We start from the raw sequence: 24,136 nt of genomic DNA, 5'->3' as shown, positions 1-24,136 counted from the left end.
GAGTCAGAGATGGGGCAGAGACCAGGACTCCTGTGTCTCGGAAATGTTTACTCTGCGTGCCAGTGGTGGTGGGCTTGGCGTTAAATCTACTGTCTTGCTCTCTGTTTTCTGTTCATGTTTGTTTATTGATCTCTTTTTCCCATTTATCTGCCTTCTTGTGGGTCGAGTCCTTTTTATGACTGATGGCTTATTTGCTCTAACTCTGTGTCATTGTGGTTTACTGTAGGATTACAGTACACATCTTCCCTTACAGTCTGTCTGCAAGTGGTGCTCTGCTGGTTTCAGTGTAGTGCAAGAACTCTGCGGGAATATACTTGCATTTCCCCTCCCGTCGATCTTTGTGATGTTATTGTCATGCAGTTTACTTCTCTTTAAGAAGTCACCCAATATTTTACTGGCTTTGACTTGTTGTGGTTTGGCTTTTTTGCTTTGAACAGTTGTGTTTTTTTGTTTTTTGTTTTTTTGTTTTTTTGTTTTTGACACGGAGTCTCGCTCTGTCGCCTAGGCTGGAGTGCAGTGGCGCGATCTTGGCTCGCTGCAAGCTCTGCCTCCTGGGTTCAGGCCATTCTCCTGCCTCAGCCTCCCAAGTAGCTGGGACTGCAGGTGCCTGCCACCAGGCCTGGCTAATTTTTTGGATTTTAAGTAGAGATGGAGTTTCACTGTGTTAGCCAGGATGGTCTTCATCTCCTGACCTCGTGATCCTCCCGCCTCGGCCTCCCAAAGTGCTGAGATTACAGGCGTGAGCTACCATGCCCAGCCAAACAGTTATATTTTAAAGAGACCCAGAAATGAAAGGAAAAAAATCATGTTCACCTCACCAGGTGCTCTTCATTGCTTTTTGTTGTATATCCAAGTTCCCATCAGAGATCATCTTCCTCCCTCCTGGAGGAATTGAATGTTTCTTGTAGTGCAGGGTTGCTGGTGATGCGTTCTTGTTTCTTTTGCATGTCAGAAGAAGTCTTTACTTTGTCTTCATTTTGAAATAAATTTTCACTGGATATAGAATTCTAGGTTAACTTAATCTTTGTTTCTTCAGTTCCCAATTTGTGTCTTTTCTCTCTCTTTTCCTGTGGCTGCTTTTAAGTTTCTTCTGGTTTTTTTGTTTTGTTTTGTTTTCCCTTAGAGACAGGATCTCACTGTGTCACCCAGGCTGGAGTACAGTGGTGCTCACTGCAGCCTCGACCTCCCGGGCTCAAGCGATCCTCTCACCTCAGCCTCCTGAGTAGCTGAGACCACAGGCATGCACCACTACACCCAGCTAATTTTTAAAATTTTTGGTAGAGATATGGTTTCTCTGTGTTGCCCAGGCTGGTTTTGAACACCTGGCCTCAAGTGATCCACCCGCCTTGGCCTCACAAAGTGCTGGGATTACAGGCATGAGCCACTGTGCCCAGCCTGTGCCTGGTAATTTTTTACTGGATGTTGTGAATTGTATTTTTTTGGGTGCTAGTTGTACTTGTATCTCTACAAATACCCTTGAGCTTTTTTCTGGTACACAGCTGAGGTACTGGACACACACTAAGGCAGGGCCAGAGTAGCCTTCAGTTTGGGCTGATTTTGTCTCACCACTGGGCAGTGCCCTCTGAGTAGTGGGTCTGATGGCCTGTGAATTACCAGCCTTTCCACCCTGGCTATTGGGAAGAGCAAACCATTTGTGGCCCTGAGTGCCCCTCCAGTGGTTGTTCTCTCTGTTCCTGGTTGTTCCCTCTGCTCCTTATGGGTGGTGCTGTCCCAGCCTCTGGTTTCCTTGCACACACGTGCACTGGGCGGGAGGAACCCTCTGTGGGTCTCTTCAGCTTGCTCTGCGTGGCTCTGTGTGGCTGTGTCCTCTCTGATACTCAGTTCTGTGATTTCTCTCTGTCTTGGTCTCAGAATCTCAGTGCTGTCTTACCCATCCCCCATCGCCTGGGAACTCCAGGCAGTGAGCAGGGGCAGTCAGGGAGCTTTCAGGGATCGCTGTCTTGGGCAGCCTGATGTCCAGGATCTGAAAACCGTTATTGCCTACGTTTCATCACATTTGTTAGTTGTTTCAGGCAGGAAGACAATGCTTAGTTCTCCCATCTCAGCCAGAAGTGGAAGTCCTTTCCCCATGGGGACATTTCCGACAGTCCATGTCTGTGTCAGAGCTCCTCAGGCCCAGCTGGAGTGGATGGGTGCATTTCTTAGTAGCCCCACAGCTGTTTGTGGGCACAGTGGAAATAGAGAAAACAATGTGGATGGGTAGGACTTCTGGTTGTTAGTTGTGAGTAATGAAGTTTAATGGTTTTGTAACCTTGCATGTTTGTGTGTTTTCCTTGTGATGACTGATCTTGTATTAAAAGCAATTGTATTTAGTGGCTGGGTGCGGTATCTCATGCCTGTAATCCCAGCACTTTGGGAGGCTGACTTTGGTGGATCACTTGAGGTCAGGAGTTGGAGACCAGCCTGGCCAACATGGAGAAACCCCATCTCTACTAAAAACACAAAAATTAGCCACGCGTGGTGGCGGGCGCCTGTAATCCCACCTACTTGGGAGACTGAGGCAGGAGAATTGCTTGAACCCAGGAGGCGGAGGTTGCGGTGAGCCGAGATCACGACACTGCACTCCAGCCTGGGTGACAGAGCGAAACTGTCTCAAAAAAAAAAAAAAGCAATTGTATTTGGATAGGTCGGGATTAATTAGAACCAATTCAGTAACTAAAATGGAAAACTACCAGTATGCGGAGAGGTGACAAATAGTGAAAATGATTCTGATTGCCAGGTAATAACTTTAGCAAGTTGTGTGGTCATTTGTATGAGAGAGTAAGAGTGCCCTTTTTCATGAAGGTTGTCGGGGCCAAAGTGGTAACGAACGCCCGCAGCCCGGGGGCTCGATGCTATGGATTTGTCACCATGTCGACATCTGACGAGGCGACCAAGTGCATCAGCCATCTCCACAGAACCGAGCTGCATGGACGAATGATCTCCGTGGAGAAGGTGAGGCAGTTCTTGTCTATGGTAGCTCGCAAATGGAGTTTGCAAGTGAGAAGCCCTGGGCCACACATCATTTCTGTCTATTATATTTTAGGCCAAAAATGAGCCTGCTGGGAAAAAGCTTTCCGACAGAAAAGAGTGCGAAGTGAAGAAGGAAAAATTATCGAGTGTCGACAGACATCATTCTGTGGAGATCAAAATTGAAAAGTAAAGTGAATTTTCAAACCTCCTCTTGGAATCCCTGGGAGGAGGGCAAGGGCAGCCACCGTGGGCCTTGAAAAACACGCATCTGTCCTCACCTCTACCCACGCAGCCTTGCCAGCTTCCTGCTGGAGTCTCAGCTGATTTTTGTGTTCTGCTGCCACTTCAGTATTCAGCTTTTATTTATTTTTTGGAAACAGGGACTCACTCTGTCGCCTAGGCTGGAGTGCAGTGGCACTGCAGCCTCCACCTTCCGAGCTCAAGTGATTCTCCCACTTCAGCCTCCCAAGTAACTGGGACTACTGCAGGCATACACCACCCAGCCAGGCTACTTTTTGTAGAGATGCGGTTTTGCCATGTTACCAAGGCTGGTCTCAAACTCCTGAGCTCACGTGATCTGCCCGCCTTGGCCTCTCAAAGTGCTAGGATTACAGGTGTGAGCCACCACGCCCTGCCAATCTTCAGCTTTCTGTGTAAAGCTATTTAACGAAGTAGCCCATGTCTTTAAAAAGTGGATACAGTTGATCCTCAGCATGTATTTGTGTCCTGATAACTGATTAGCCTTTTGAAAAAACAGTATACACAAAATGTCGTTCTCCATATTCTGGTCCCTTGTACAGCCTCTCAGACCTTGGAATTATTTCCTCATTCACGTTGATTTTCATGCAGTTCTCACTTACTAATCACAGCAACTGTCATAAACCCAGTTTTTCAAAGATAAAGCATCATCCAAAGGAATGTAGCCTGGTCTAGTGTTGCAGTGAATGACCTTGAGTGAGTAGTTGGTGCTGTATCTGACAGATGGCAAGCATTGCTGTGTTTACTTCAAAATTAAAAATATTCCAAGGCACCCTGTGAGTTCACGGTGGCACCCTGGGGTACCTTGGCGTACTAGTTGGGAACCATGGGTCTGAGGTTCTATTTTTATAAAGGGGTGATTTATATCTTTAATCAAAATGGAGGTAGGGACAGATCTTTCAAGGGAGGTGTGGGTTATTTATATTTTTAACACAATTGTAGGCTTCTCTTTTGAGAAGGTAGATTTCGGTGGTGTATCTGATCATGGCAGTGTCTCAGGCTGAGCGTCTGCCTTAAGTTTACGTTGTCAGCGCAGTTTAGAGGGTAAACATGTCTGTGGACGTAGTTGAACTGGGTTTTTGAAGATGTAATTACCAATTTACATCATGGCCAAATCGGAATTATTATTTTTAATTGGAATTATTATTTTTAAAAAACATTTTACTTTTTGAGACGGGCCACCCAGGCTGGAGTGCAGTGACGCAGTCATGGCTCATTACAGCCTCGACCTCCCAAGCCCAAGTGAGTCTCCCACCTCAGCCTCCCTAGTAGCTGGGGCTACAGGTGTGGGCCACCACGCCCAGGTAATTTTTAAATTTTTGATAGAGACAGGGTCTTGCTCTTTTGCTCAGGTTGGTTTCCACCCTGGCCTCAAGCAATTTTCCCCCCTTGGCCCCGAAAAAGACTGGGATTATAGGCATGAGTCACTGCACCTGGCCCCAGACTGAAATCAGTAGGCCCCTGAGTAATGGGTGTCAGATGAGCCTTCATGAATTTGGGGTGGGGGGGCAGGGGGGTGAGCCCCCTAATTTAATCAGCAACTTCAAAAAGACACATCCCATCAGTATTGCTAAGAAAAAAAAGTCTGTATTGGTGGAAGATGGGGAACTGTTGTTGCAGGTTTGCGGTGTTCTTGGTATCTTGCGTGTGTCATTGTTTTTCTGTATTTGTGGGAAAGGTGCTAACAGTATAGGGTGGTCCTGTGGCCAGCACTGGGAATGCAGCAGTTTCCTCGGTCCTTGTAGTAGCCGTGTGAGGCACTTGCTCTATGTAGGAGAGGATACAGGCCTAGAGAGGGGAGCGCGCCCTGCCTGAGTTTTGCTGGGAAACGGCAAGGCTGGGATTCAACCTATGAAGGTTGCTCAGAGCCCCATGGCTCTTAACTGGGTGATGAACTTGATTTTTTTTTTTTTTTTTGAGACAGAGTCTCGCTCTGTTGCCCAGGCTGGAGTGCAGTGGCGCAATCTTGGCTCACTGCAAGCTCCACCTCCCGGGTTCACGCCATTCTCCTGCCTCAGCGTCCCGAGTAGCTGGGACTATAGGCACCTGCCACCACGCCTGGCTAATTTTTTTTGTATTTTTTAGTTGAGACGGGGTTTCACTGTGTTAGTCAGGATGGTCTTGATCTCCTGACCTTATTTTTTTCTTCAAATTAACACCTTCATTAGCCTTCCCTTCCATTTGAAGGATTTCTAGATTAGTGGTTGGCCTTGTGAAATACAGAAGCTTTCCAAAGAGGGGAAGAAGAGGGGCTCGCCTTTGCCATCTTGGATGAGTGGTGGTTTTTATACAGTTGTTATACAGAAAGCACATGTAAATGTCAGGTGTAATCCCAACACCTAGGGATGATGCTTTTTGTTGGATATCCTTCCAGTCTTTTTTCCAGCATATATATTTATCTACTAGAAGGAAAGCAGATGAATAAACACAGAATTTTGTGCAGCAGATGAAAGGAGTCAGACCCTTTTTATTCCCCCTAAGTTCTGTCTCAGGATCTAAAGGTCCTTCTTATTTATTTATTTATTTATTTATTTAGAGACGGAGTCTCTCTCTGTCGCCAGGCTGGAGTGCAGTGGCGCGATCTCGGCTGACTGCAACTTCCACCTCCTGGGTTCAAGCAGTTCTCCTGCCTTGGCCTCCTGAGTGGCTGTGATTACAGGCATGCGCCACCACGCCTGGCTAAATTTTTTTGTATTTTTAGTAGAGACGGGGTTTCACAATGTTGGCCAGGGTGGTCTCGAACTCCTGACCTTTTGACCCGCCTACCTTGGTCTCCCAAAGTGCTGGGATTAACAGGCATGAGCCACCGCGACCAGCCTAAAAACCCTTCTTTAAAGCATACCATGAGGTGACAAAAGTAAGCTGTAGAGCAGTGTATGAAATATGGCCTCGTTCATGTGACTCCTAAGACACTCTATAAAACGTCACTGTAGATTACTGCGGTCAGGCAGACCCAGTGATCGACAATAAGGCCACCCAGGTGGTTGTCGCAGGGATGAGGGAGATGAGATGATTTACAATAGTCAGTTCTGGGATGTACCATCAATTACTATGGTGTGTATTTAACATTTTTCTCAAAATGGTTGTTTTTTTTTTTTTTTTTTTTTTTTTTAAAGACAACTCCATGATGTGGAGGTTGAGAAGGGCAGAGGAGACGGGGCAATCAGAGAGGCTTCCCTGGCGTGGCTGGAGCTCTGCCGGGAACCCTGCCTGGGTCAGTTGGAGGAGAGGCCAACAGGTGCTTGCTGGAGGGCCTTGCAGAGGCCTGACTTTCCTGCCTGGACCCTGGCATGTCGTTGGTGTTGAGTCAGTGTGCAGTTTAATTGCCTGAGACAAATGGCATTAGGGAATGCAACAGCTGAGTTTGAGTGGCGAAGATGATTTATTTCACTGCCTAGAAGAAAGTTGCCTTTGGTTGAAATGGCACTTAATACCTTCCCGTATTCACTGGCACATAACACATCATTTTAACTCCCTAAAAGTATGCAGCAGTTACCGGTCGAGGGGTGTTGGCCTCACGGGTAAATGGCCTGCCGCTCTGTGCAGTGGGGGCTTGGTGTCCTGCCACTGTGCCTCCATCCTGTTGAGGCTGTATTGGGAAGAAATGCTTTTGCCTATAAAGCTTATAAACAGTGTTCCACACATACATGATGAAACATTAAAATAAACTTTTTAGAAGTGTTCTCATGTAGTTGGCGTGTTTCTCATGTCCACCTGCACACCAGTCTTGCGTGCCAGCCTGACATTTTGGAAACGCATCCGCAGGAATTTCATTGTGCATATCCCTCGATTTAGCACATAATAGAAGTGGGAACACAGCCTGTATCTAAAGAGAAGTATTGTTATTACTATGGTTTTCAAATAATTTTTCCCACCTAATTGCCGCCGGGGTGATTTGTTTTTTGTGGATGTCTGAGTATGTGTGAGTCGAGGCTCTGGGTGAGCCGTTCCTGTTACAGAGTCTTGTGAACTCAAATTTGATAACCATGTCTTTAAATAGAACCGTAATTAAGAAGGAAGAGAAGATTGAGAAGAAGGAGGAAAAAAAGCCTGAAGACATTAAGAAAGAAGAAAAAGACCAGGATGAGCTGAAACCCGGACCTACAAATCGGTCTAGAGTCACCAAATCAGGTGATGAGAGCCTTTTAAGAGCTGTGGAAGGGGAAGGCCTGGCACGGGTGGTGACTAGGTGGGGTTCCGAGGGGAGGCGAGGACAGCAAGCTCTGGTGACGTGGCTGTTTCGCTGTTCATATGTCACTGTTAAAGAAACAAGAGTCTGTTGATGAAATGGCTTAAAGGAGTTTCCATACAACATCGGGAATCCAGAAGTGCTTGGGACTCAGGGCTTATGTGTATTGCTGAACTCAGCTGCCTGAGTTCGGGCTTTTTCAGGGCCTTTGGCTGATTGTAGTGTGGGATTTGCAAGAGTGAGTTGTCCGAGTTTCTTGTAACTAACCTGATGTTATTTTGCAGGTGTGCAGTAAAGTTTTTCCCACATTATGTTAAAGCTGGAGGTAGTAAAAACACAGAGAAAACTGAAACCTCCAAGCATCTGTTGAAGTGGTTCTATTTGGACGATGCCACTTCTGTTGTCATTTTATAAAAGTTCATTGTGCTTTACACCTTTGAATCTGTATGAGACTCAGAGTGTTTTGTGGCAAAAAAATAAGCCAACTCCACCTCCCCCATCAAGGAAGAGAAAAACAGAGACACAACCCAACCATCTGGAGCATTGAAATTTGGTACAGCACATTACAAGCTGGATCTTCAGCTCTCGGACTAATTTACCCCGAGTCTCACGAGGAACGTGTTTTTAAAATGTTCCTCAAGTATTATAAATCTCCCCAAATAAATCGTTCCAGTGGTTAGAGCCTGGTGGTTCTGTCGTCAGGAGAGATAATTGGTTTGGAAGCCTTTATTGCTGGAGATGAATGGAGGGAAGCCCACCCATCTGGCAGGGCACTCCCTCAGAGCTGCAGTGTGATTCCGAGCATGGGCTGGATACTGCGGAGCTTCATAGAATGTCAGGGAGGAGTGACAGCATAGACCAGCTCCGGAGCTGTGTGGGTTTAGAGTGGAGGGTCACAGAGGGCTCTGCAGGATGGCTGTGCTTGTGTGCATGCTGCAGGTTTAAGCTGTAGGTTGGGAACAGGTCCCTCTAGTTGTGTAAAGACCTGTGAGGGTGCCCCCATGCTGCTGTGCCCGTGTTACCGTGTTGCTCACAACAGATGAGAAATAGAGGCTCCAAAGGCTAGTGGCAGTCACTTGACTCACGCCTTGTGTGTCCAAAGCCCGGGGTCCATCAGAGTGCTGTTTACTGTGGGAAGTTGGGGCGTCCACAGGTTTTGATGGTTTGCTGTGTTTTTTTCCTGAAGGAAGCAGAGGAATGGAGCGGACAGTCGTGATGGATAAATCGAAAGGAGAGCCTGTCATTAGCGTGAAAACCACGAGCAGGTCCAAAGAGAGAGTGAGTATTGCCTCTGCCATCTCAGGGCCAGCTGTTTCTCATGATGGCCCCATGGCCCGTGTGATACACATTATGAAAACAGCACTGTTTTGCCTTTAAAACTGAAGTTTGTAGGAGGCACTACAATTGTGTAGATGGTGGATACAGACACACACATGAATCCCAGTGCTTTCTGCAGAGCAGTGCCCATCCATGTTTGCTTCCCTTACTGGCTCCTGACCGGGATGTGCCGCCTTCAGACAGAGCATTGGTTCACATGGCAGCTCACCATAGGGTGGGATGGACCAGACCCAGGCTTTTTGAGCCGGAAGGCAGGTCCTACTCTTTGGTTGACTTAATAGCAGGTTACTTTCTTTCATTGGTTTTCTAGTCTTCTATTAAATTAACCAAAAAGGTAGAGACCAACCTAGGACAGAGTGCTGATCATGTTATCAGATCAAGAGCTGCACCTCTCAAGTTGTGCACACAACTAGACGAAATAGCGTCTCATTTGCGTTTTTCACTCTGGGAAACAATAAAAACCTCTGCTTCCCAGTCACAGGTTCTAGCTAAGATATTCATGAGGTGACAGTACTTTTTTAATGAATGCAGAGTTCGCCATATTCAGCCAGGACCACTTTGTGTTGTTAAGACTTAACTTTTTTTTTTTTTTTTGAGATGGAGTCTTGCTGTGTCGCTCAGGCTGGAGTGCAGTGGCGTGATCTCTGCTTACTGCAACCACTGCCTCCTGGGTTCAGGCGACTCTCCTGCCTCAGCCTCTCGAGTAGCTGGGATTACAGGCAACAGGCACACACCACCACACCAGGCTAATTTTTTTACTTTTAGTAGAGACGGGATTTTGCCATGTTGGCCAGGCTGGTCTCGAACTCCTGACCTCAAGTGATCCACCCGCCTCAGCCTCCCAAAGTGCTGGGATTACAGGCTTGAGCCACCGCGCCCAACCAAGACTTAGTTTTTAAAATGAACATTCGGATTTTATAAAGTATCAGTTCCTAATGTCATTTTTCACATGAAAATCATAACATACAGAGAAATGTAGAGTAGAACATTGAAAAAGACCCATAATCCTACCCCCATGTAACTATGATGTTGAAAATAAGTAGTGATGACACGTGTGTGATTAGAACATCTGGTCAGCTTGGGGAGATGCAGCACGGGCGTACTAAAGCCTCCGTGTGTCCAGTTGGGCTCCTCGGCTTCCTCTGCACACACGTCCCCTGTGCGTGCTGTGGGACCACAGACAGAGGATGTGCTGGAGCTTGCACTTTCTGTGTAATATGCCTTGGAGGTCTCTACATACAGACACATACAGTTTGGCTTTTTTCCTTTTTGCTTTTTTTTATTTTAGCTTTTACATATATTTTTTATTTTATGCATGATATTTACCTATTAAAAAAAAAAAAGGGTGGGGGTGTCTCACTTTGTTGCTTAGCCTGGCTTCAAGTGATTCTCTCGCCTTGACCTTCCAAACTTGCTGGATTACAGGTGTGAGCCCTTACTCCCAGCCTTTTTTAACTTTTAAATTTTGAAATAAAGTGCTGTTCAGAAAGGTTGTGGAGGGGACTTAAATTTCCTGGGTGTGTTGCACCTGCCAGGTTGCTAGTAAGTGGCTAAGCTGGCCTGAGAACCCAGGAGTCCCGTGCTGGCACTGTTGCCTGCTGTGCTGCCCACTGTGCGGTGGTATGTGGGCATCTGTCTCCTCCTTATTCTACTGCAGTGTGTGTAAGACATCTGCCCGTCTCATAGGCAAAGCTTGCCATCAAAGTGCTGGGTGATGTGTGTCTCTCCTGTGTGTGTGTATGCCCCTTTCTCCCCAGCCTGCATTTTATTAATAATTGGTGTAATGTCTCGTCTTGACCTTTGCCTGTCTTTCTGTTGGGTTGGTTTGTTTTTCATTGCTCGCTCTTTCTCTCCTATGGGAGCTAATTAGGAAAATAAACTGAGTAGCTTTTTAAAAATATCATTTCCCAGGCCCCTGCCCCAGAGATTCTGTGTGGATCAGCGGGAGGCCTCAGGTTCTGTGTTGTTTAAAAGCTTCCTGGGAGGGTCTGCTGTTTGGGTGAGACCTTGGAGAACCTTGGAAATGGGAGTCAGTTGTTACAGCTCTGAGCTTTATGCCACAGATAGAAAATGGTGAATATAGGCTGGGTGCAGTGGCTCACACCTGTAATCCCAGCACTTTGGGAGGATGAGGCAGCACATCACTTGAGCTCAGGAGTTTGAGACCAGCCTGGACAACAGGGCAAAACCCTGTCTCTACAAAAATACAAAAATTACTCAGGCATGGTGGTGTGCACCTGTGGTCTCAGCTACTCAGGAGGCTGAGGTGGGAGGATCACTTGATCCTGCAGTGAGCTGTGACTGAGCCACTGCACTCCAGGCTGGACAACAGAACAAGACTGGGTCTCAAACCCAGAAACCTACAAAAAATAAATTATGGAAGTTGGCTATTAGTGTTCTGTACCTTATTAGGAGCACTGTTTTGCATTAAAGCATTTTGGCATATTCTCTTTGTTTATTTGAGATGGAGTCCCACTCTGTCGCCCAGGCTGGAGTACAGTGGCACAATCTCGGCTCACTGCCACCTCTGCTTCCCAGGTTCAAGCGATTCTTCTGCTTCAGCCTCCTGAGTAGCTGGGATTATAGGCATGCGCCACCACGCCTAGCTAATTTTTGTATTTTTAGTTGAGATGGGGTTTCACCACGTTGGTCAGGCTGGTCTCGAACTCCTGACGTTGTGATCCGCCCACCTTGGCCTCCTGAAATGCTGGGATTACAGGTGTGAGCCACTGCGCCTGGCCTGGCATATTCTATTTAGAGCTGTCTGCCTGAGTCCTGAGCCAGCAGTTGAGACGTGAAACATGCAGTCTGCCCTCCAGCTGTCCAAACGGCTGGCCTGACTGCTGTCCCCCTCTGAACTAATGGCCACAGTGGCCCTGTGCGGATGTGCCCTGTGGCTCTGAGAGGCCTAGGTTTGCTTTGGATTATGTGAGTCCTTGGCTGTGCTATGCTAGAAGAACTGTGCCTGTAGGTTTTCTGAGGCGTGGGCCAACCTCTTCTCTTCCATGAACGCCCCTTGACATCTGAAAGCAGGATTCTGGATTAGGCAGTAAAACGCAAACTTGGAGGGAAGCATATGCCTGGGCCTCTGGTCTGGAGACCACAGCCTTCCATCTACACCATGTGGGGCCAGAGAATCTTAGTCTCACGCACACGTGCATAATCTCCATTGTGTGTTTGTTGCAATCATTTTCTTGACATTAATAAACCAGTTTTGGTAAACAGAGCTCCAAGAGTCAGGATCGCAAGTCAGAAAGCAAAGAAAAGAGAGACATCTTGTCGTTTGATAAAATCAAAGAACAAAGGGAGAGAGAGCGCCAGAGGCAGCGGGAACGGGAGATCCGAGAAACGGAGAGGCGGCGGTGAGTGGAGCTGGGCGGGGCAATGGGCTGGTGGTTTCCTCTCAGGGTGGCTGTCCTTCTCCCAGCTGTACTTGGAGTGCGCAGTCTGTGTGCCCGAGAGCCAGTGCCTGGGCTGGCGGGTGTCGTGCTTCACCTGGTTCCTCGAGGCAGGGGCCAGCACCTGTTCACACATGAGCCGCCAGACATGCCAGGTGGCATGAAAGTCATCAAAGGGCCAGGTGCAGTGGCTCACACCTGTGATCCGAGCACTTTGGGATGCCAGGGCCAGAGGATCACCTGAAGCCAGGAGTTCAAGACCATCCTAGGCAATGTAGCGAGCCCCCACCTCTACAAAATATTTAAAAATTAGCTGGGCATGGTGGCGCCCACTTGTAGTCCCAGCTACTCAGGAGGTTGAGGTGGGAGGATCGCCAGAGCCCAGAAGCTCAAGGCTGCAGTGAGCGGTGATCACAACAGTGCACTGCAGACTGGGTGACAGAGTGAGACCCTGTCTCTTAAAAAGAAGTCATCGAAGCCCTTTACAGTATATGGGGTTTGGCTATGTTGCCAGGCTGATAACTCCTGGGCCCAAGCAATCCTCCTGCGTCAGCCTGCCTAAGTGCTAGATTACAGGCTGAGCCTTCTGCTGGCTCAGAGTCTATTTTCGCCCCTCCTCTGGTGTTGGACCTTGGCCCGTGCGGAAAGCCCAGCCGTGTGTGGCTTTGATGGGATGGGATGGTCCCTGGGTGCTGAGGCCTCAGTCTTCCCTGTTGAAACCTTTCACATAAGGTCAGAAACTGCAAGCAGAGTCCAGTTGTCATTTTGCCGCGGCTCCGTTCTGGGCTGTGGTCTTGAAGGAGGCTTGTCCCTCTGCCTTGACATTCGGCCTTTTCATGTCGGGATGCGCGGCGTTCTCTTGTCACTTTTCCTCAAATATTGCTCAGTAAAGCAAAAGCTGTGCTCATAGCGTTTGGAGAGTGTTCTTGAGCTAACCTAGAAATGTTGCCAGCTGTGCTGCCTTTGCTTTTCTTAAGGTAACTTTGTTAAGTAAGGTAACCCCCTGCACGCGCAGCTTTAGGGAAGCCCGGTGAGCTTTTGGATCCATTTTTTTTTTTCTGCTTCCAACACACACCCAGTTTTGGGCACCGGGCTTTCTCCGTGGGGGCTCACGCAGGGAGTTCAGGGCAGCGTCGCTTGTCCCCGCAGGGAGCGCGAGCAGCGGGAGCGGGAGCAACGCCTCGAGGCCTTCCATGAGCGTAAGGAGAAGGCCCGGCTGCAGCGGGAACGCCTACAGCTGGAGTGCCAGCGCCAGCGGCTGGAGCGGGAGCGCATGGAGCGGGAGCGGCTGGAGCGCGAGCGCATGCGCGTGGAGCGTGAGCGTAGGAAGGAACAGGAGCGCATCCACCGCGAGCGCGAGGAGCTGCGGCGCCAGCAGGAGCAGCTGCGTTACGAGCAGGAGCGGCGGCCCGGGCGGAGGCCCTACGACCTGGACCGGTGAGTCCCGCCCAGAGTGTGGGCAGGACGGAGGCCAGCGTGGCAGCGGTGTTCACCCTTCAGCAGAACAGCGGCTTCCCTTCCGTCCCTGTCGGTGGGGAGAATGAAATTTGATATGGAGCATGCGCCCTGGGGACCCCCTGCAGCTCTCACTGCGCTGCTGCAGGTTTATTAGTTCGCTGTCCCCAACGGAGGCTGTGTAGCATCTTCCCAAACTTGAGTTATTCTGGGAAACTTGATGGCTGCCACTTGCTGAAGGGTTTGTGATGCTTTTCCTCTCCACTTACCCGTGGAGCATAGCTGTTCTCTGTCCTGCGAGACAACCGAACGCCCATTAGGCCCAAGTTGGCCACCGCTGTCTCTGCCGGTCTCATGTGTCCTTGTAGACAGAGAGGCAGAGCAGGCGCTGTGGAAAAGGAAATTGCCTCTGATTTAGAAAGTAGGTTTATTGGTCTCTAGCTACCCCGGGCGGCTTAATTGACAGTCACCCTTCACCCCTCTCTCCGTGAGCCTAGTTTTCTGGTAAAAATCAGGAAGAAGATAATTGGATGCCATCCAGAGCTGTGTGTAGTTCGCTATCACCCCATCTAATTCTCTTTGCTTTTGCAAGAAACTCAGAGGGAGATTCAGGCTCCGGTGGAAGGCAGAGAAAGTAAAAGTGTGGCAACTCGAATGCCATTCCAGAAGAATCAAATATTTCATTTCAGTTGCATTTGTGCTCATGAGGGGGGATCAAGGTATTAACAGCCTCACGAGACAATGAGCTCACAGCAGTGCTCCTTTCGGGACTGTTGGATGAGAACACAAGTGTGCCTCTCGGCTGTTAATGGCGGTTTTAATTTATCAAATCAAAGCAATGATAATCGAATGTTTAGAGATTAGCCCTGCAGGACATTTTAAGCGATACTGGGTCTGGGGAGAGAGCTCCCCTCCCCACCTCCACCTCCTCCTTTTTTCCTCCTCCTCTCTCATAAATGGAATTTGCATTCTTTTAAAATAAAAACCAACAGACGAGATGATGCCTATTGGCCAGAAGGAAAGCGTGTGGCGATGGAGGACCGATATCGTGCGGACTTTCCCCGGCCAGACCACCGCTTTCACGACTTCGATCATCGAGACCGGGGCCAGTACCAGGACCACGCCATCGACAGGTCAGCAGTCCCGTCCCCTCCTTTAGCTACAGTCATTGTGGGCACCGGGGCATCCAGCTGACCTCGTTCTCAGCCCAGTGCAGGGGTTCCTGTGTGCTCTGAAGCCTCGTTTGCTTCTGAGATCCACAGTGGATGACTTTGGCCTTGCACAGAACTTGAGCGAGTTGAGCCTTGCACAGAACTTGAGCTAGGAATCCCTAGCTTGCCTCATAGGAAGGCATCTCAGAGCTCGTTCCATCCACCGACTCTTTTCATAGGTGGGCCAGGAGGGGCCTGAGTGCAGGGCCATCTACACCGAGCTCTCTTGTGAGGCAGCAGTGTTTGTCAGCACAACCTGGTTGTGCCCAACAGCTACCAGAGAATTGATGGAGGACGTGCAAAATTTCTCATGAGGCCTGTTTTGTATTTTGAGGGTCTGGGTGGGTTTTTTAGCCTTTTAAAATGAGGAATACATCTAGCTTATTAAAAAGGCAGCCCTTGGTTTTCCTGTGTAAGAATCCTGTCTTCGGGCTCCTCTCGGCTGCACGTCTCTGACCCGTTTCCCCATTCATTGGCTCCTTCAGTCGGAATGTCAGAGCAGGGAGAACAGGAAAGGGAGGCTGAGAGGCCACACTCTTAATTCTGCTGGAGTTTGGGGTGGAGTTGGTGTGAATTTTGATGAGTCCCATGCATTGGGTCAGACCAAAGATGAGGGATCATTGGAGGCCTCTGTTTGTCCCTGTTCCCCTAACTGAGAGCTCCCCGAGGAATTTCAGTTCAGTGAGATTTTTATTCCCATCTCTTTAGGATCCGACTTCGTTTCTGCCCCCGGGGAAAAGCCTTTCGATTTGAGCTAGCTTTTTTCTTTTTTTCCAGGCCAGTTATAGTTTTTATGTGATGGGATGGGAAAAGTATCCCAGTCATGAAACTTCCTGACCTGCAGAAATGGGTAGTCGTGCCTGGCGCTCTTTGAACAGGATCTTTTCCTTTTGCAGGCGGGAGGGTTCGAGGCCAGTGATGGGAGACCACCGGGATGGGCAGGTGAGTAGAGCCCCGATGCCAAGCCCTGGGGCCACTGCACTGCTGTGCGGGCATAGCAGGCCATTTCTAGCCAGGCGGCCGCTTGATCCCAGAGAGGTGGCAACCAAGTCAGCACGTGTGGCGGGTATGCAAGTATGGGTTCTGGCCAGCGACTAGAAGTACAAATATTTAGTCGGACGTGGTGGCTCATGCCTGTAATCCCAGCACTTTGGGAAGCTGAGGTGGGTGGATCACAAGGTCAGGAGTTCAAGACCAGCCTGGCCAACATGGTGAAACCCTGTCTCTACTAAAAATACAAAAAATTAGCCGGACATGGTGGCGAGTGCCTGTAATCCCAGCTACTTGGGAGGCTGAGGCAGGGGAATCGCTTGAACCTGGGAGGCGGAGGTTGCAGTGAGTCGAGGTCACACCATTGCACTCCAGCCTGGGCAACAAAAGCAAGACTCCGTCTCAAAAAAAAAAAAAAAAAAAAAAAAGAAGTGCAAATATTTTATTGTTTTGTAATGCTCAAGTTTCTGTCATTTTCAAATATGTCGGGCTTGTTCTTCGTTTTATCCAGTAGAAACCTCAAGTGTCTCTTCATTGTCCACTTGCTCAGGGAGCCTTTGGGTCTTGGTGCCTGTGAGGTGCCCCCAAGAACCCAAATGGTGGTTGTCGTTTAGCCCACATGTGCCAGGGTTGGGGGGATGGGGGAGCCCGGGGTTCCCCATGTTTCAAGTCTGTGCTGGGTGGGCACGGGGGCCTGAAGACCACAAGAGTGGTCCCTGAGTCTCTGTGGTGCCGTGCGGGTGCCCCGTGCGTGGTGGCAGGGTGTGAGTTCTAAGAAAGCAGCAGCCCGGTGGAGAGGTGGGAGGTGGGCGGCAGAGTAATGGCCTATAACAGTAGGCAGCACCCGCCTGCTTCTTGGCTGCTGGCTCCTCTGTGCAGAGTTGGTTGGCCAGGGAGGCCGGAATTGTGGCCCTGCCAGAACACAGGGGGGCTGACCCGCCCGGGGGCCTTCCTGTTATCGGAAAGGAGACAGCGTCCAACGTCTCAGGGAAGACAGGGTTTGGTGACGTCTTAGTGGACCTTGAGCAGAGCTGTTGAGGGCAGTAATGCCAGGGTGCCGCTGGCTCCTGGGGCAGCTCAGGTAGGGCAGTGATGCAGCTGTAGGGGTGCGAGGAGGGGAGCCAGGGAGCAGAGGGTCAGTGAAGCAGGGCCCAGCAGGGCTGAGGCTGCACCCTGCAGTTCTCTCTCAGCTCCGCCCCACCTGCCGCCCTGGGGCCTGCGGTAGACAGGCCTCCCGGAAGGTGGGCCTATGTGGGTGACGTGGTCAGTGTCACCCTGTTCCTCTCCTGCCTTACAGCACTATGGAGATGACCGCCATGGCCACGGCGGACCCCCAGAGCGCCATGGCCGGGACTCCCGTGATGGCTGGGGGGGCTACGGCTCCGACAAGAGGCTGAGTGAAGGCCGGGGGCTGCCCCCTCCCCCCAGGTTAGTGGGTGAGCCCCAGCCGGGTGGGGAGCATCTGTCCTAACCTGGGAAAAGGTTGGTGCCTGGCCGGGCATGTCCCCAAGGTTTGATTCAGCTAGGGCAGCTTTAGGACGGGCTGCCAGGGGTCCTGCCATTTGAAACCCCTGACTCAGAAAGTCCAGGTTCTCAAGAAGAAAGCACAGAACAGGCTCTCAGGGATGGAGCTGTCCAGGTCGCCCAGAATGACCCATCCCCATTCTTGAGCTGGGGGTCGCCTGCAGCTGTGAATGTCTCGATCACGGGCTGCGTACACACTGGGAGAGACAGCGCTGAAGCTCTTAGTCCTGCCCCGTCAGTGGTAGAGCAGCCTCGCCCCTGCCTCCACGTTGCCTCTTGACACGTGTCTTCCTTGGGTTTTCTCTCTGACCCCTGGTTGGTGTGGGGTGGGGCTTCTCAACCCTGCCCTGCCTATTAGAATCACTTATGAGGACCCTCCACCCAGGACTCAAGGCTGAGGACACTGGGCCAGGTCCTCCACAGGTGTCCAAAGCCACCTTCACCAGCACTGCAGTGGGGGTGCTGTTCTGAGCCTCGTCAGCATTGTTGGGGTGCAGAGCTTGTCTGAGAGGACTCTAGGTGCCTCTCTGGTTTCTTTGGCCAGCTGCAGTCACCCCTGCCTGTTTGTCCTGTTGCTGCCTGGGCTGGCCGTGAGGAGGCTGGTGTCAGGATCGCTTTGCGGCTGCCGCCCTGCTTTCCTCTGTGAGCTGAGTGTCCTATCTTGTCTCCAGCCCCGGCGCAGGGCTGCCTCGGCCCCTGCCCTAGTGCCACAGGGTGGGTTTTGGCCCCATGTGCTCCCCCGTTCCATCCCTCCCTCCACGCTGAGAGGCACTTCACCTCTGCCAGGGACTTTGACTCGGAGCTGTGCCGAGTGTCCCAGGACACCCGAAGCTTCTCCTGAATCTCTGGGCAGCACAGACGGTGGCAGTGCTCTGATCAGTTGGTGTGAAGTGTTCTCTTCTGTGAGACTTCATTAGCACTCCTGTCTTGTCACTTGGTGGGTTTTATGGTAAATACCTCAGGAGTGTAAACGGGAAACTCATCCACAGTGAGAAGCGGCTGGGCGCCATTGGGTCACCGAGGGCAGGTTCCACATGGGAGCTTTCCACTCCCTCCAGGGCGGTATTGCACTTGCCTGGCGGTGCGCACTGGGGGCTCTGGTGGCCCCTCTCGGGCCTGTGGGCTGGCTCACTTGGCCTGACTGTCACTGCAGCCGGCAACCCACAGCAGGCAGGCACTCATGCAGATGGGTCTGGCTGCTTTCCTGCACAGCCACTGTGACTGCTTGGCCACTTGGGACTCAGGACACTGGGCTCGGATTTTCATCTCCCAGAGTTTCTGTCTGAAACTTTGAACAAATAGCTTTTTTTAAGTATAATTCACACAACACACACTTCCCGTTTCATGTGTGCAGTCAGTGGAGGTTTGCGTGTACGTGGATCTGTGCAGCCATCCCCACGGCCTTTTCTGAAGCATTTTCATCACGTCAAAAGAAACCCTGCCCCTTTAGCAGCCGCACCCCTTCCCCCTGCCCTTGGTAGCCACAGGTCCCTTTCTGGCTCTGGATTTGCTGTCTTGAGTCATTTCTTGGCCTGCGCGGTGTGCCTGCGGGCCTGGCTTCTCCCTAAGCCTTGTGTATTCAGGGCTCATCTCCACATGCTGCCTGGGCCAGTGCTTCCTTCCTAGTTAAGGCTGAACACTCCATGGTCCAGACACACTACATAGTGTTATCTGCTCATCAGTTCATGGGCGTTGGGGTCCTTCTCCCTTTGGCTGTTAGGAATCCTGCCGCTAGGAACATTCATGCACAGATGTCTTTGGCCATGTTTTCATTTCTGGCAGGTAGGAATGGGTTTGCTGGGTCATGGTAATTCTGCGCTTAACTCTTTGAAGAACCACCAAACTTTTCCACAGTGGCCACACCATTTTACATTTCCACCAGCAGTGGACGAGGGTTCTTCCCTTTCCTCGCACCCTCCACAGTGTGTGTTACTGTGATTCTAGCATCCCAGCCAGGGGGAGGTAGCATCTCGGCGTGGCTCGGATTGGCATTTCCGGGTGGCGCTGAGCACCTTCTCACGTGCTTACTAGCACATCTGTCTTTGGGGAAATGTCCCTTCCCATGATTTGCCCACTTGACATGCAGCCCTTGCTGTGTGGTATGACCCACCATGCAGCTGAGGTCAGGGTGGGTGCGCCTGCTGCTGACACAACCCTGGAGGCTCATCAGGTGGCTGCATGTCTGCTTTTTCTTTTGGCAAAGGGGTGGCCGTGACTGGGGAGAGCACAACCAGCGGCTGGAGGAGCACCAGGCACGCACCTGGCAGGGAGCCATGGACGCAGGTGCGGCCAGCCGGGAGCACGCCAGGTGGCAAGGTACGGGGCTGGCTCCAGGGACGAGGGTGGCTGTGGCCCCCACATGTGTCCAGGGGCTTCCCCAGGGATGGAGTGTTTGCAGACCCTTCTTCTCTTCTAGGTGGCGAGAGGGGCCTATCTGGGCCCTCGGGGCCGGGGCACATGGCAAGCCGTGGTGGAGTGGCAGGGTAAGGCGTGTTGTCCGTGGAGGATGGTAGTTCGCTCCTGCTCCTCACTTCCTCTCCCTTTTTTGCATGTTTGATGTTTTGAAAACAAAGCAAAAAGCAGCTCTTTGCAATTTATGCAAATAACGCTTTTAAAGTTACCTGGAATACAGTGTGTGATGGTGATTTTTCTCACCTGGAAAAAAAACCCAGGCACTCTAAAGGCTGCAGGACCGTTACTGAACCCATGTTACGATGAAAACGCTGAGCACTTCAAGGGGAAAAAAAATGTCTGACTTTGTTCCTAGACGAGGCGGCTTTGCACAAGGTGGACATTCCCAGGGCCACGTGGTGCCAGGTGGCGGACTGGAAGGTGGCGGAGTGGCCAGCCAGGACCGGGGCAGCAGAGTCCAGCACCCACACCCCCATCCCCCCCCGTACCCCCACTTCACCCGCCGCTACTAAGTCCCACTCACTGCGAGTTTTCAGGTGGGCAGACGCACTGTTGAATCTGGTAGCCAGGGTTCCCTTGAACTTGGGGGATCTTTTTAAAAGCAAAGTAAATCTTGCCACCATGTTGTAGCTCAATGCAATGTGAACTCACTTTTTTTTTTTTTTTTAAATAAATGTGTTCTTGTTCTGCCATTTTTAAATCAAGGTTTCTGTTAACAAGGCATTCCATTTTCCATTAATAAAGTTTACCATTCGCAGTCTTGCGTGCGTGTGCACGTGCGTGAGTCCTGGTGGCCGTAGAGCTCGGGATGGGACCAACCCTGGGCGCAGTGGTGTGACCACATGGTGACTGTTGGCTCTGCCAGGCGCTGCCAAAGTCTTTTGCCTGCATCATCCTGCTGAGTTGTCATAACCACCCCAGGAAGTGGGCTGTCCAGGTCCCCATCATGGGATGAAACTGAAGCTGGGGAGTCAGGAATTCTTCAGGGGGTGCACAGGAATTCTTCAGGGGGTACACAGGAATTCTTCAAGGGGTGCTGTGCACTGTGGGGCCCTCAGACCAATCCCTTTACCCCGAGCTTGTCTCTGCGTGGGTAGTGGTGAGGGTGTGCCAGGCCCTGGGGAGCCCTCCCCCTGCCACCTCAGTCTGGGGCTGTGTCGCGTGCTGGTGTGTGGTGGGCTCTGTCGGGGAGGGTCCGTGTGTGGTGGGCCCGCCCTCCCCTGGCTGCCAAGTGTGTCCTGCTCAGTGTCTGCTGCCAGCAGCTGGGCAGGAGTGGGACGGCGCTGACTCGGTGATGGACCCAGGTGGTAGAGCTGGTCCCTCCGTTCTTCTGGAAATGTCCATTTGTTTGCAAAAGTGCATTTGAATGTGATGCCCATTTTCTTCCTTAAAGACTGTGCCAGATGAGGCACTTCGCTGGCCGGGGTAGCCCGCAGGCTGCCGGCCCATGCGCGCATTCCTCCATGCCAGGGGCCGGCCACTGTGAGGCGCAGCTGTCCTGTTCAGAACTGCTGGTGCACGAGTGGAGCTGGTGCTGGCCAGGGGTGGGGGCTGCAGGCATCTTGGGGCAGACGATGGTGCATGGGGTCGGCCTAGTGCCCTCTCGGCGGGAGGGGCAGCCCAGCCCAGTGTGGTGTGGTGAGAGTTAACTGGCAAGGCCACCTGCTGGGGACCTCTTTCCCTCCCCTCCGTTTCTAGGACAGCCACCCGCAGGCCCCTCCTCCAACTGCCGGTTCTGCTGGAGTTCCCCGCGCCCCCGCTGGGAAGTTAGGTTTTTAAAAAGCCATGTTAAAATCCATCCCAGCTTGCCGCAGACACCGGAGCATGAAAGGCAGGTTGGCCCTGGCCCTCGGCGTCCTGTCTGGGCCTGAGCCACCGTGAACGCATTCCGGAGCCTCCCCCACGGTGGCAGCTTCTGGAGTCATTTTCCAGTGGCAGGTGGACTGGACGCCACGCCGTCTCCGTGTTGCACACGGGGTCTTCGCGGCTTGCCTGTCTCCCTGACAAGCCAGAGTCTAGAAATCGGGGTTGAGAGCTTCCCTGTTGGGCAATAAAAGGCAGGCTTAGCCTGCGTTGAGGAGGCAGCCTGGGATTGGGAGCAGGCCCTGTTTTCAGACCTCTGTGTCTCAGACGTCACGGAGCACCCATTCCTGGAGGTGGGTGTGGCCTCCTGAACTATGAAGCAGGGGCTCAACCACTGCCAGGCTGCCCCATGGGAGCTGGAAAGGGAACCAGTCCCACTGGACATCCTATGGGGGCAGAAGAGCCCTGCCCTTTCCAATGAGCCGGGCCTGGAACCAGCTCTGTTCCACGCAGAAACAAAACACTCAAGTTACCAGGACGGCTGTCACAAAGCACCATAGACTGCCTAAGGAAGCTTATTGGCTCTCAGTTCTGGAGACCAGGAGTCTGAGATCTGGGTGTGGGCAGGGCTGCGTCCTTCCCAGGCTCCGTCCTGAGCCTCCTGGCTTCTGACAGCTGCCGAGTACCTCTGGGCATTCCTTGGTTTGTAAAAACATTGCCCAGTCTCGGCCTCCATCTTCATCATGTGGCCTTCTTCCTGCAAGCGTGTTTGTGTCCTAGTTTCCCCTTTCTTTTTTTTTTTTTTTTTTTGAGACACAGTCTCACTCTGTCACCCAGGCTGGAGTGCAGTGGCAAGGATCTGGGCTCACTGCAGCCTCCGCTTCCCAGGTTCAAACGATTCTCCTGCCTCAGCCTCCCAAGTAGCTGGGACTACAGGCGCCCGCCACCACGCCCGGCTAATTTTTGTATTTTTAGTAGAGACGGGGTTCCACCATGATCCGCCCACCTCGGCCTCCCAAAGTGCTGGGATTACAGGCGTGAGCCACTGCGCCTGGCCTGTTTCTTTAATAATTGAGTGTAGGTACGTTATATTAACTCAACTTTTATTTCAAGAGAGAAAAGGTGGGTGGAACAAAATATGTGTTATGAAAAGGAGATGCTGATGGACGTGTGGGTGGTTCCCCCCTTTGGGCAATTGTGTGTGAATCACGCTGCTGTGAGCATTTATGGATGTGTATGTGTTTGAACACCTGTTTTCCATTCTCCTGTGTATATACCTGGGACTGGGATTACTGGGTCCTATGCTGACTTGTAACTCCCTGTGTTTTACTTCTGGAAGTATAGCCAGACTTTTCCACAGTGGTGGTACCATTATGCATTCCTACTAGCACTGTATGAAGATTCCAATTCCCCTTTTTTTACGAGACAGGGTCTCGCTGTGTCTCCCAGGCTGGAATGCAGTGGCACAATCATAGCTCACTGCAGCCTCGAACTCTGGAGCTCAAGCCATCCTCCCACCTTGGCCTCCCAAGTTGCCGGGTCTACAGGCATGAGCCACCATGCCTGGCCTTGGTATACCATTTGGTGGTGAATTTTGTTATGTATCATTTCCCATCGTTTTAAAGACATTTTTAAAGGGGAGGGGGAGCTGTGGGGCATCACAGGAATGAGAGCCACTGGGGCAGAAACAGGGAGCTTCTTGAGAGCGAGTTTAGGAGCCAACTGCCTGGCACCCGGCCTTCTCACTACCTGCCTGCCCACAGGCAGGTCATCATTACTGTCTGCTTTAGCTGCTTTAACTGGAAGGAGGGAGTAATCATTGTAGTTGCCATATGGGATCTTTACAAAGATTAGTTAATCCACATAAAAAGCCTGGCATACAGTAAATGCTTAATACATGTTGGCAGGCCCTGGGGAGTCCTACAGGAATAGAGTCTCGGGTGCTCATGTTTCACAGGGGCCCTGGCGAAATGCAATGCCAGAGGTCTGGAGGGGGTCCCGGTGAGGAAATGACCAACTCCAGCCATACAGAAAGAAAACAGCAGAATCAGAATTAAGACCTTATGGCCTGGTGCGGTGGCTCATGCCTCGAATCCCAGCACTTTTGGAGGCTGAGGCAGGTAGGTCACCTGTGGTCAGGAGTTCGAGATCAGCCTGGCCAACATGGGGAAACCCCCATCTCTACTAAAAATACAAATATTAGCCAGGCGTGGTGGCGGGTGCCTGTAATCCCAGCTACTCGGGAGGCTGAGGCAGGAGACTTTCTTGAACCCTGGGGGGTGGAGGTTGCAGTGAGCCGAGATCGTGCCACTTCACTCTAGTCCCAGGTGATAGAGCGAAACTCCATCTCAAAAAAAAAAAAAAAGAAAAAGTAGAATTAAGACCTTATGAAATGTCTCCACAGCTACCAAATGTGTCAACTTCACCAATTGCTAAATTTTGTATTCATAAAGATTTCATTACATTTCAAAACAGCTCCTAGGTTAGATTTTCTCATTCCCAAGGAACTCCCAAGCCTCCACGATGATTGCCAGTCTCAAATTGCATGCATGACTCCTAGTCACATAATTTCAAAGGCAAAGTTA

General features: G+C 51.1%; 1 protein-coding gene across 1 annotated transcript in view; it reads left to right on the top strand.

Annotated features, from left to right (window-relative positions):
- Positions 1-20,505, top strand: part of SAFB2 (scaffold attachment factor B2) — a 36,043-nt gene extending 15,538 nt beyond the window's left edge. The window contains exons 10-21 of the mRNA XM_054463222.2: positions 2,806-2,955; positions 3,047-3,159; positions 7,232-7,362; positions 8,607-8,698; positions 11,984-12,120; positions 13,306-13,593; positions 14,604-14,744; positions 15,719-15,764; positions 17,110-17,240; positions 19,540-19,652; positions 19,753-19,819; positions 20,104-20,505. Coding sequence (XP_054319197.1) covers positions 2,806-2,955; positions 3,047-3,159; positions 7,232-7,362; positions 8,607-8,698; positions 11,984-12,120; positions 13,306-13,593; positions 14,604-14,744; positions 15,719-15,764; positions 17,110-17,240; positions 19,540-19,652; positions 19,753-19,819; positions 20,104-20,260 — 1,566 coding nt within the window. The 3' untranslated portion in view covers positions 20,261-20,505. The remainder of the gene's footprint in view (positions 1-2,805; positions 2,956-3,046; positions 3,160-7,231; positions 7,363-8,606; positions 8,699-11,983; positions 12,121-13,305; positions 13,594-14,603; positions 14,745-15,718; positions 15,765-17,109; positions 17,241-19,539; positions 19,653-19,752; positions 19,820-20,103) is intronic.
- The last annotated feature ends 3,631 nt before the right edge of the window (positions 20,506-24,136 follow it).

The sequence above is a fragment of the Pongo pygmaeus genome, chromosome 20 (assembly GCF_028885625.2).
Source record: "Pongo pygmaeus isolate AG05252 chromosome 20, NHGRI_mPonPyg2-v2.0_pri, whole genome shotgun sequence".
Classification (NCBI taxonomy): Eukaryota; Metazoa; Chordata; class Mammalia; order Primates; family Hominidae; genus Pongo; species Pongo pygmaeus.
Note: the sequence above shows the minus strand (reverse complement) of the source record. Positions and strands in the feature narration are given on the sequence as shown.